This window comes from Ambystoma mexicanum, chromosome 9 (assembly GCF_040938575.1).
Source record: "Ambystoma mexicanum isolate Mex_15411 chromosome 9, UKY_AmexF1_1, whole genome shotgun sequence".
Taxonomy (NCBI): Eukaryota; Metazoa; Chordata; class Amphibia; order Caudata; family Ambystomatidae; genus Ambystoma; species Ambystoma mexicanum.
Genome location: NC_090931.1, coordinates 75,886,952 through 75,900,721, shown reverse-complemented (window position 1 = coordinate 75,900,721; position 13,770 = coordinate 75,886,952). Strand labels below are relative to the sequence as shown.

Sequence of the window (13,770 nt, the reverse complement as noted above, 5' to 3'; positions counted from 1 at the left end):
TTTAATGGGGCGCCCCGCCAACCTTTTAATGGGGCGGTAATTCCCCATGTCATCATGGCGGATCCGGTAAATTACCGGCATTAACCATGGCGCTAATAGCGCCATTGGTTAACGCCAGGGTCGCAATGAGGGCCATTGGCTAAAAGCAGGCGGATTTCATAGGAATCCATTGTACAAGGCTCGTGCAAAGCATCCTTTGCAGACGCCTCTTAGTTTTTGCTTATTAACCTTAACACGAAAACGGTAGAGCAGAAGGCACTTTTTCCACTTATTTTAAGAAATTGTCTTAGGGGAACCGTTGTACTCCCCTCGGATGCATCGTTTGCGCTTGTGTTAACAATAATTAAATAATTATTCCCCACGACTTATAAAATTCAGCAGCCACCATGTTTGGACGCTCTGGAGTTGTAGTCTTGTGGAAAGCCTGGTATATTGCCAGGCAGCGCTATACTTGAACCTGCCCACATTGCGGGATGGGTGAATGAATACTTGGGATGCACATGGAGGGGCTTTGAGTAGGGGCTTCATCTAATGAACAGCTTGAGGGGCTGTTGCTACAGTGGAGCTGGTTATATTCTATGATGACCAGCAGGTACGCTGGTCTGCAACCTTTAGACCATCAAAAATGATGGACTACAACTTCCATCGACTAGTCAGTGCAGACAATGGTGAGGGGTCACGGGAGTTGTAGTTCAAAATAGCTGGAGATCCACAGGCTGCAGACCAGGGCTAGCAGAGGGACATTTCCGAGTTTGGACACGTACACGTTCTCTCCCTTTTCAATGTACACTCTACAGCAGTGTGAATTGTGCTCATGTGGTTTGCATATTGGGATGGCTACTCCTGCAGCAAGCAGGTCCAACAATCCACCTACGGTTTCTGGCAGTGTGGTTTATTGTCCTCTCATCAGAAGCCCTCGGTGGGCTTACATATTGCATGCTTTGTGTGTTCTGATATACACTTCTAATTTAGCAATAGTTTGAAAACCTGTAAATCAAGGCAAAGTTGTCATACTTGTGAATAATGGCATGTATTTTGAAGATACAAAGTTATCCAAGGTTTTAAAACCCTTTTCAATATCAAACTGCTTCTAGTCTGGAAAAGTGCTCTTCATTTATAATGAGCTATGAAAGTGATATAATGGGTGGCAATGTATTATAGTCCCATTACCCATAATGGCATCCAAGAGTTTTAGTGACATTTAGAAAGCACTCATCATTTGTTCCTGCAGTCTGTCAGGTTACTGGGTGCACTCGCTGTCGTTATAGGACCATAATAGCAGGGGTGGCTCACCCATAATGGGCGGCGTTCCGCCACCCATTCTGCCCATTATAGGGAAGATAGGCTATAAAACAAAAGGCTGCCGAAAGAAATGCATGGGAACGCCCTCACTCACCCAGGAACCAGAGCTGCTACACATACCTTAGAGTCTATGTGAGGCGGGGGCAAACAGCACGGATAAAGGCCTCCCCCCCAGGGTACTTCCTCTTAGCAAGGTCTGGTAGATGCATTGGGGGTAATAGGTTCTCCGAGCCCCAGATGTGCACCATGCCCCCCTCCCCAGGGCACTGGTGCTGAGGGATCAGAATTATTTCTGTTTCCTGGTAGTGCATACGAAAGATTAGAATGGTGGATTAGAAGGACTGGGTGGAGCGAGTCAGGCAAGCCAGCAAAAAGAAATGGTGCGTGGGTGGGTCAAAAAGTGCTTTGCTTATGTGTATATGCAGATGGATGTCTCCATGTATGTATGTGCCCATGTGTGTATGTGTACATATGTGTCTGGGGGTGTGCATGCGCCTGGGGCAAGGCTACTTCGGGCCTGATTCATGGAAGTGTTCTATAATGGCGCAATCCCATAGGAAAGTGTTCCACGAATCAGGCCCTTAATGTTTTGGAACTTCCATCATGAAAACTTGTTTTAAAGGGCAATGCTGGCCTACATTGTGGCCACAGACACCATGAGAAGGGGCTAAAGTGGCATTACATTCACGTGTTGTGTGGACAGTCGTAATGAAAATGCGTTTTACAGCATAATGCTGGCATATATTGTGGGCACAGTTGTCATGAAAATGTATTAGAGTGCAATTATGGCATACATTGTGGGCGCTGGCATAATGAAACCGTGTTTCATATGGCAATGTTGGCATTTATTGTGGGCACAGGCAGAATCAGGGCATTTCTGTCGACATGATTATATCACAGTCTAGGATCTCGGCCCCCACTAATTGATCTGGCAGATTTTAATTTGGATTCTCATGAGCCTCGAGATATAAACACACTACAGCTCAAACAAGAGCAAGTAGATTTGGGAATTATATATTTAGGTACATCTTCCACTCACTTTGGGTGGAGATCCACCGTTTGGGTATTTGCGTACAATGTCAATGCGGTGAATGGCTCACTGACAAGGGTGGATTGGACTGACCATGTCATCCTTTCATTTTAAACTTCATTGAAATATGCGATTTGCCCATCGGGCAATGACAAGATGATCATTAAGTACAGGGATAAATGTAAGTTATTGGTGGGTGTGCTTAACCCCATTTTTGGAATATTTTCAAGACCCTCGGAGGACTTTGGGGTAGCAGATCTTGGGCAACTGGATAACTCTACCACCTCTCATACTATTGATGAGGTAGCACCCACACATACATTAATTAAGGACAAACATGATGGGATAAAATGGTATGAGGAAGTACTTGCTAACATGAAAAAGGATGTTTGAAAATTGGACCATAGTCTGAGGCGAGGCCCGAACCAAAGACACAGCTAGAAATTGAAGTGCCTTCCGGCAAAATATAAGGCAGCGATGATAAAGGCAAAAAAAGCCTGTTTGACAATCAGATTTCGAGAGCTGCTAACTCGATGAAGGCGCTATTTAATTTTCTACAGGAGCAAAAAATATCCCCAGATAGGTCAAAAGTGATTGGATCAGGCAATTGGTGTAACCAGATTCAATTGGCCCTTACTTAAAAAAAATGAAAGACATCAGGAATAGCTGGAGGCAGCTAAAGGGCAGCTAAAGAGACTAATCAAAAGTATAGCATGGTCAATAAAGACAAGGCTATCAGTCAAACGGACCATGCTGTCAACAATATATTGGGTAAATTCAGTGCAGCAGATAGCCCTAATACATATTAGTACTCGGCACAGCGCAAAAAAAGAAAGCTTAACTATTGGTCAATTTGCGAGCCTTACCTTCTGGTAATCTGGCTCACGTCGTACCGCATCCCTTGCGCCAGTACTCGCCTTTCTTCCGTGTTTCTTCGGATCGCCATGGAAAGGGAGAAGGGACTACACGCAGCCCCTTCTCCCTTTCCAGGACGGCCATTTTATTTGTTTACCTTTTTTTACAAGCAAGTCAATGGCTACCATGGAAAGGGAGAAGGGACTATGTGTTTATTGGATGTTGAAGACACTCTCTTACGGATTGCCAATGAGGGTTACGCCGGCATGTTAATGCTCTTGGGCCTCTCGGCTGTGTTTGATACTCTTGAGCACACGATTTTGCTGGATATGGGGAAATAGCTGCAGTACCTGAGACCGCAGTAAGTTGGTTTAACTTATTTTTGTCAGACAGAGCATCATGAGGAAAAATCAAGGAATACTCATCTGGCCTAGAAGTCTTAACGTGTGGTGTACGTGAGGGGGCGTGTACTTCTCCTTTGCGTTTCAACCTCTAAGGTCACCCATTGCGTGATCTTTTGACTAATGTGGGTGTTACATTTCAGAAGTATGCTGATGACACCCAGATAGTCTTTCGACTGCAGGGATCATACAATGACAACATTGCTTTTATTCTAGAAACTTTTAAAACCATAATGGATTAGATGTCATACAATTGGTTGGGTCTTCATCAATAAAAGACCAAAATGATATTCGTCCTTTCTTCTCATGTTCTCTGTAAAGAGCTCCCTAGGGTTGTTTACCTGTCGGAATCCAATTGTGCGATTTAAGCTAAATCATTGGGAATAATCTTTGACTCTTCTCTGTCACTTACTCATTGGGGCTAAACTAGACTATTGCAACTGTCTCCATGGAGACCACAATAGGCAGTCCATTCGACAGCTCCAAACCTTACAAAAAACAGCTGCCTTTGAAGTTACAAACACCAATAAACTGGCCCATATTACCCCAGTCTTGAGAAGGCTACTCTGGCTTCCAGTCCAAGCCACAATCGAGTTTAGATTTTGAGACTAATTCATAAGACACTCTATGGCAACTCTCCTGATTATCTGAGAAGGAGATGTGTTGGGCATCTTAAACATTGTCCCTTTGCCTCTCACTAGATGTCCCAAGGTTTAGAAGATTGTGTGGATACAGACGATCTAGTACCATCATGGGGGGTTAAACTACGGAACAGTCTCCCACTCAAAGGGAAATAATATCCATACGAATTTAGAAAGAGACTGAAAACCTTTTTGTTCTGACTTTGATTGACTGCTGGTCTTTATCCAGACCCTCCTTCTTCAGGAGTTTTCGGTTGAGCACTGAGAAATCCCTGGGTCACAGGGCAAAGTTTATGTAGATTAAATGCGTAGTACTAAATACTTGGGCCCTGATTCATGGAATTATTTGTGTGTAAAATGGGGATTTGCATGCAGAATGCTACGCCAATCCCTGTTTTACAGCAAATAATTCCATGAATCAGGGATGAAATATATTGTGGGCACCAGCCATCATGAAGGTGTTTTACAGGACAATGATTGCATGTATTGTCAAAATGTGCTACAGTGTCAATGATGACATATATTCTGCTCTGGGTGTTTACTGGGCAATGCTGGCATACATTGTGGTACCGGCATCATAACAATGTGAAGACAATTCTCTCGTGTTCTGTCGATGACCTGGCATGCATTGATTTTTTTCACGTTTTATTCTACCCAGCCACATTGTTTGGGCTTTTACCAAATTGTTTGGAAATGTGTTCTGTAAAATGCATATTTTAACCCATTATTTTAAAACATTTTTGGGGGAGACCAACCCTAAAAACTCTGATCAGAAAACATGTCAGCATTGCCACTGTAACACAATTTCATGGTTCAGGCGTGTTGGCTTATTAGGCCAACTCATGGAAAGATTCCGTTCCTACACTTAAAAAATTCACTAGATGACAACGCATGTAGATACATGAGTTATTAATAAAGTAAAGTTGGCCAATAACGTTTTTAACCTCAAAAGGATGAAAGAGTAAGTTATGCATGTCTTATGTTATGTGTGACCACATCCTTTGGTATACCAGGCTTCTGCTGTTCCTGCCTCCCCCATATGGACTCTCTTACCAGCACAATCACGTGTTTTAGTACATGTCGCTGACTTGGCGCATCCAACGTGTGCATTGGAGGCTTGTTCAAAGAGCGGGGTAAACAGGAAAGTGCTGTAATGGTTGACTCGTAGGAAGGGCATGGTTTGGGGATTGGTCATGAGTCGTGGGACGAGCAAGGAAGGAAGGGAGATTTGAGGGGCCAAGGAGATTGAGCTCATGAAGTTTAAGTGCCGGGGAGCACCCAGACCCCTCGTTGTGCGCCTGTATGGATGCAATTGGTGAGTACCTTAATACAAGCAGGGCTAATCCCCATTTCACACGGTACCAATAGCGATTGCTTACTTCTTATGAGACAGCGCCAAGCTCTGGGGAGATCATGCTTCGGAACACTTTGACCTGCAATTGAAGAACAGTAACACAGCAACACTTCAGACATATGATCAGTTTACTTCATTAATCCCCACATGGCCCCTTGCTGTGCTGGTGGCTCCATCCTTCTGGTTGTCCTCACGTTTCTCTGGCTAGTTTCTCTTGACACGTGATACCAGGTACATCATTCCAAGAACCACCAAGAACCACCCTTTACTTGAAAACTTTACCCGATAACCCGGGTACGAGTGATCCTGAGGTTAAGCTCTCCCTTCTCGAAGATAATTCCCAGAACATGGTTATCCATGGTTTCTCCATCGGCGCACATGGACGACTCGGTTTGCCGTTGACGACGCTCAATGCGATTTAAGTCCGGGTCTGCACCCAAACCCATTAAGACATTTTACAACAAGACCCTCCTTGGCACCCCCTCACCCACATTCACTTCAAAGAAATCACCTGCTTCCAGAATGTCCAAAATAAACATATTTAATATTGCACGCGTCTACTCGCTGTACAACACAGAACCCCACATTTCTGTGGCCCTTTGTCAACATATCATAAACTCTCACAGATTTTCCCATAAGGAATATTTTTCCCACTTCAACCCCTTGACAACCCTTGTTTTATGCCATTTTCCAGTAAGAGCTGCTTTCATTTCCGGGTTATAAAAATCAGAAACCTACAAAGCTTGAACAGAGTTGCCATCCTGGCCTATGCTGGCAAAGTGACATTTACCAATCCTGGACTTTCATTCAACACCTTTCATGCCGGGAAGTGTAGTTTTACTTTATTCCTTGGGCCCACGATTACAAAAGGGGAAGCTCTCTTGGCTAAAAAGCCAGGACTGGATGAAAGGGACTTGGATGAGGTGGGGTCAATTGGCAATTGTGGCATTCAGGTGGAACACCTTGCGTACTTCAATGATGCTCCTTCGCGAGGCCTTGGTGGGCGCACAGTCTCTGCTTCTCTTGAAAGAGGTAGGAGTGGACTCACAGTTCAGACACAATGCTGGCTTCCTTCATATCACACCTGTTCTTGAACCTCAAGTGCCTGTAGGTGTCGGTCTTCCATCATGTTGTGCCCCCGCCCCTGGCTTCCCATGCTTTACTTGATCCCTTTGAACCCCTTTTTCCATCAACAATTGCCACGCAAGCAGGAATGGCCAAGTCCTCCATTAGGCAAACATTTGACCAAGTCCTGTTCTAGCCCCAGTTTATTGACAATAACTTATGCATACAAAACACCCAATGAAAGAAACCGAGAAAACAGAGTTTGCAGTCTACGCATTATGATATGCAATGTCACTTGGTATGCACAGCAAAGTCACCTCCGCAGTCAATGTACACAGCTGGGAAGGGTACAAAGAGGCCAGTAGCGGCAACAAAATAACTATTTTTTTCAGAAGACGGTTCCTGGCTCACTAAAAATACCCATTTGTGGATATGCTGAAGAATTGCCTGGAAGAAAAGGATGAGGTCAGTGCGCTCCGGATCTTCTCGCAATGAATTTCTCTTTGTTGTAATGATGTAACCCCTGGCCTAGGCGTTTTACCGATTAATGTTCGTACGTGGTGCCAATTTTCTGACAATCATCCTCCACTGAAAGTATGATACTCTTACTCCTTACAATCAGTGGGGGTCACCTGGATTTTTGTGAGCCGAAACGACTATTGGCGACAAGAAAGGGATAACGTACTATCGCCTGCTGTTTTCTTCATCTTGCTCAAGTCAATGTGGTCAGTTTCAAAACTCTTCTATAAGGAGGCGATCAGGAAGAGAAGTCCTGTTTCTTGCTTCGAGATGAACGGTGATGGCCAACGATGATCGTACATTGACACTCGCTAGAACCCATTCTTGAAAGTCCTTTTCGGTATGAGGTCAAGGACCATCCCTGGTTGAACTTAATGTGATTCCTATTCAATGGTGGTCTGCTTCTTGGTCCTGATTTTTTGCAGCGATTAGGATATTGGAATGTAGTAGCTGGAGAAAATTGAATGAGAAGTAGGTCTTGTGCTGATGAATACAGCCTAGTCCATACTTTTGCTTAATCTCTTACGCGAAGGAATTGGAGCCTAACTAAGTTAATATGTCCCTTTCTGTATCTTCTTCTGACTCCAGGTTCTCGAACCCTCTACTCTAAAATAGTAAAATAGATTTTGTGCTTGACATTGACTCGGTTCAGTAGAAATGCTATTAACCAGTGAACCTCGGCGACGGTGCAGTTAGTGGCTGCTCTATCACGGGGAGTACTTTGATGTACAAGGTCATCCTGGACTGTTTTTTGTCAACGTTTACACACATATATATGTTTCTTTCTAAGAGTTATATTCATGGCTTGTAGTTCTACTGTGGGCCAAAGTGCTTTGGAAAATATTACCCTTCCCTTGAAAACAAAATAAATATTGTCTCTCTGTAGCACAGGGCCGTTCCACAATTCGTTGAGTTTCAATGGCTTTTGGCCACTTGGTCCTCCAATACTGTCACTGCCTTTCCTCAGCAGTCTGCCCCAGGCCACCTCCTCATACGCCTCTCGACTAAAGAGAGGAGAGTTAAACGTGTGTCTGCATTCGCCGCTGCAGCGGCCGGGAGGGGTCAGAGTTCTGGGACGACGACTGGGAGTAGTGGGAGGAGGAGGCGGAAGCTTTGCTGGCCTTGTCGAAATGTACGTAGCCCTCCTGCTTGCCGCTGCTGCTGACGCTGCTGTCGCACTGCGTGTCCAGGAAGGAGCTGCTGTCGCTCATGGAGCCGCGCTGGAACTCGCGCTCGCACAGCTCGATGGAGCTGCTGCCCATGCCCAGCACAAAGCGCTGGCTGTAGTCATAGAGACGGTTCTGCCCGCTGAGGGTGGTGTAGATGTTGGTGAAGGACATGCCCGTGGGTACCCGCTGCTTGTTGGCGGGCCTCAGTTCTGGCTGGCAGCTTGAGAGTGAGATGGTGGGCGTAGAATGGTGGTCCTTGAAGGTGTTGACGCTGTAGTATCCATTTGTAGGGTCCTTGAGAGATACAAAATAAGACAAAATGTGTGTAAGCAAAGGGAGTTCTCATTGACTGACAATTATATAATTATAGAAATGTACAAACGAGTCTGCATTGTTGACAACTTCTCAAGAAACATTGTCCTTAGTTAAGACATTGAACACTGAACAGGTGCTGGAAAGGAAGGGAGCGATATCTTTGTTAGCTACTAAAGGATGGCCTGGTGATCCCGGTTCTTTGCCCATTGTGCAGGAAACCCTTCACTGGTATCGGCCCCACAACTGAAACTCTTCTTATCAGTCTTAGCTGTGCGGTCAGTGACTTCATGAGCTCAGACAGACTGAGTTTCTACCTGGCTCTCAGGCAGAGCTGGGTCACAGGAGCCGGGCAGCGTTGTGTGAGGTCTGTGTGGCTGATACTTATGTGTTGCCCGGCTGGTTTATAGACTCAGGCATTTACTCCCTGATTCTCTGAATCTGGCATCTCCCGGAACCACGGGATTTCCCACACAATCACGAAGAAAATGAAATCATGAAAATGGCTTGCTGCATTTTGCCCAAGAAGATTGTGGACACACCCCGGCTTGCAGCTTTTCAGGGCTTAATCACATCAGTCGCTCACTTATGTTATGTGATGTTATGTTGATGTATAGCACGCACCGCTACCACGCAGGGGCAGCCTCCAGGCGCTCACTCATGGTGACCATCAATCACTTGCAGGTAGCTGTTGGCACAAAGCTCCCTCCAGCATTGCCGAGTGTGCCAGCACAACCCTCCACTGCCATCATTTTACCACCGAAACAGCCTGAAGGCACCACATTTTGCAAAACGATTGTTCATCAATGGTTTCTACGGGTTCCTGATCCTTAATGAAGGTCCATTATAAACACTGCTTCACGCATGGACCTCCTGTGAAAGTGAAAGCTGCCCAGTCTTGGAATGCGTTACCTCTCGGTCTCAGAACTGACCAATCCTACACCAGCTTTAGACGCAACACCTGAACTGGCTGCGCTCCAATGACATTTGACCTCTACGGTACCCATACTTGTAAATCTCTTACCCACCTGATGTGTGCCTACTGTATAGTTTTGTTGTATTTTCCTGAATAATTTTCTGTACTTATACTTGCCCACCCTTTATGTAACCCAAGCTTTAAGTATCCTTGTACCTTTTGCGCCCAGTTACCTACGGATTCGGCGCGCCCTACAAATTAATAAACAAACAAACAAACCTGCCTGGAGTTCATGAGTTTTTTGTCAGTGGAATCTTTTTTTGGAGAAGAACCTACCCGTGCCACGGGCGACATGTCCAATCACCCACGCACATCTCTTCCAATCACCCACGCACATCTCTACCAATCACCCACGCACATCTCTTCCAATCACCCACGCACATCTCTTCCAATCACCCACGCACATCTCTTCCAATCACCCATGTACATCTCTTCCAATCACCCATGCACATCTCTTCCAATCACCTACAGTCATCACTACCAATCACCCACACACATCTCTTCCAATCACCCATGCACATCTCTTCCAATCACCCACGCACATCTCTTCCAATCACCCACACACTTCTCTTCCAATCACCCACGCACAGCTCTTCCAATCACCCACACACATCTCTTCCAATCCCCTATGCATACTTCCAGTTACCCACACACCTCTCTTCCAATAACCCACACACTTCTCTTCCAATCACCCATGCACATCTCTTCCAATCACCTACAGTCATCTCTACCAATCACCCACGCACATCTCTTCCAATCACCCATGCACATCTCTTCCAATCACCCACGCACATCTCTTCCAATCACCCATGCACATCTCTTCCAATCACCTATGCATACTTCCAATCACCTACAGTCATCTCTACCAATCACCCACGCACATCTCTTCCAATCACCCATGCACATCTCTTCCAATCACCCACGCACATCTCTTCCAATCACCCATGCACATCTCTTCCAATCACCCATGCACATCTCTTCCAATCACCTATGCATACTTCCAGTCACCTACAGTCATCTCTACCAAGCACCCACACACATCTCCTCCAATCATCCATGCACATCTCTTCCAATCACCTATGCATACTTCCAGTCACCTACAGTCATCTCTACCAATCACCCACGCACATCTCTTCCAATCACCCATGCACATCTCTTCCAATCACCCACGCACATCTCTTCCAATCACCCACACACATCTCTTCCAATCACCCACGCACATCTCTTCCAATCACCCATGCATATCTCTTCCAATCACCCATGCACATCTCTTCCAATCACCCACACACATCTCTTCCAATCACCCACGCACATCTCATTCAATCACCCACGCACATCTCTACCAATCACCCACGCACATCTCTTTCAATCACCCACGCACATCTCTTCCAATCACCCATGCATATCTCTTCCAATCACCCATGCACATCTCTTCCAATCACCCACACACATCTCTTCCAATCACCCACGCACATCTCTTTCAATCACCCACGCACATCTCTTCCAATCACCCATGCATATCTCTTCCAATCACCCACGCACATCTCTTCCAATCACCCATGCACATCTCTTCCAATCCCCCACGCACATCTCTTCCAATCACCCACACACATCTCTTCCAATCACCCACGCACATCTCTTCCAATCACCCATGCATATCTCTTCCAATCACCCACGCACATCTCTTTCAATCACCCACGCACATCTCTTCCAATCACCCATGCACATCTCTTCCAATCACCCATGCACATCTCTTCCAATCCCCTATGCATACTTCCAGTCACCCACACACCTCTCTTCCAATCACCCACACACTTCTCTTCCAATCACCCATGCACATCTCTGCCAATCACCTACAGTCATCTCTACCAATCACCCACGCACATCTCTTCCAATCACCCATGCACATCTCTTCCAATCACCCATGCACATCTCTTCCAATCACCCATGCACATCTCTTCCAATCACCTATGCATACTTCCAGTCACCTACAGTCATCTCTACCAATCACCCACACACATCTCTTCCAATCACCCATGCACATCTCTTCCAATCACCTATGCATACTTCCAGTCACCTACAGTCATCTCTACCAATCACCCACGCACATCTCTTCCAATCACCCATGCACATCTCTTCCAATCATCCACGCACATCTCTTCCAATCACCCACACCCATCTCTTCCAATCACCCACGCACATCTCTTCCAATCACCCACGCACATCTCTTCCAATCACCCATGCATATCTCTTCCAATCACCCATGCACATCTCTTCCAATCACCCACACACATCTCTTCCAATCACCCACGCACATCTCTTTCAATCACCCACGCACATCTCTACCAATCACCCACGCACATCTCTTTCAATCACCCACGCACATCTCTTCCAATCACCCATGCATATCTCTTCCAATCACCCATGCACATCTCTTCCAATCACCCACACACATCTCTTCCAATCACCCATGCACATCTCTTTCAATCACCCACGCACATCTCTTCCAATCACCCATGCATATCTCTTCCAATCACCCACGCACATCTCTTCCAATCACCCATGCATATCTCTTCCAATCACCCACGCACATCTCTTCCAATCACCCACACACATCTCTTCCAATCACCCACGCACATCTCTTCCAATTACCCACGCACAGCTCTTCCAATCACCCACGCACATCTCTTCCAATCGCCCATGCATATCTCTTCCAATCACCCACGCACATCTCTTCCCACGCACATCTCTTCCAATTACCCACGCACATCTCTTCCAATCACCCACGCACATCTCTTCCAATCGCCCATGCATATCTCTTCCAATCACCCATGGCCACCTCTTCCAATAACCCACGCACATCTCTTCCAATCACCTATGCACATCTCTTCAAATCACCCTTGCACATCTCTTCCAATCAGCCACGCACATCTCTTCCAATCACCCATACACATCTCTTCCTATCACCCACGCACATCTCTTCCAATCACCCAAGCACATCTATTTCAATCACCCACGTACATCTCTCCCATCACCTATGCGCACTTGCAATCATCTACAGTCATCTCTTCCAATCACCCATGCGCATCTCTTCCAATCACCCATGCACATCTATTTCAATCACCCACGTACATCTCTCCCATCACCTATGCGCACTTGCAATCATCTACAGTCATCTCTTCCAATCACCCATGCACATCTCTTCCAATCACCACGCACATCTGTTCCAATCACCATTGCACAACTCTTCCAATAATCCATAAAGATATTTTGTAATCGCTCACACTGACACTTCCAACCACATGCGCGCAGTACTTCAAATCAGCCACAGACAATTCCAATCAGCCACTCACAACACTTCCTATCACCTACGCAGAACACTTCCAATCACCTAGAGGCATCTCTTCCAATCACCCTGGCACATCTCTTCCAATTACCTATGCACACTTACAATCACCTAGAGGCATCTCTTCCAATCACCCTGGCACAGCTCTTCCAATTACCTATGCACACTTCCAATCACCTACAGGCTTCTCTTCCAATACTTCCAATCACCTACAGAAATATCTTCTAATCACGCGCACACATCTAGCAATCACCTATGAACAACACTCCTAATCACCTTCTTTGCACAACACTTGCAATCACCCATGCACATCTCTTCCAATAATCCATGCACAAATCCACACCCACAGAGATTTCTCCCAGTCACCTACGTGTATCTCCTCAACTCACCCCAAACACATCATGGCAATCCCCCCAAACATCTCATCTAATCACCCCACACATCTCATCTAATCACCCCACAGACACTAATGTAGCCCTCTAGCGTGGCTTTACTGTCAGCCTTGCTCTGTATGTTGCAGAGTCCCTTGTGTAATGGAACAGGCGACACATTCAGTGCTGGGATGGAACACACTGCAGAGATCTCACTTGCTAGGGTTCCAGGACCTGTGCTACCAGCCAGGAGGGAGATCCAGTAACGTGTTAGTTATTACTGCTTCAGCCTTCCCTGGTTCCGGAGATCAGTAAACGCGGTTATGTGGGTCTCTGCAGCTTCTTTTAATAACTAGAGGTAGCTCTGGAGTGGTTGTTGGGTAAGTGGCACTGCCAAGCTGGGGGTCACGTGCACTGGTCATGGCTCGG

General features: G+C 46.0%; 1 protein-coding gene across 1 annotated transcript in view; it reads right to left on the bottom strand.

Moving 5' to 3' along the window:
- Positions 1-6,108: 6,108 nt before the first annotated feature.
- KIRREL3 (kirre like nephrin family adhesion molecule 3) overlaps positions 6,109-13,770 on the bottom strand; it is a 961,667-nt gene continuing 954,005 nt past the window's right edge. Inside the window, exon 14 of the mRNA XM_069613887.1 lies at positions 6,109-8,630. Within this exon, the coding sequence (XP_069469988.1) occupies positions 8,187-8,630 (444 nt within the window). The 3' untranslated portion in view covers positions 6,109-8,186. The remainder of the gene's footprint in view (positions 8,631-13,770) is intronic.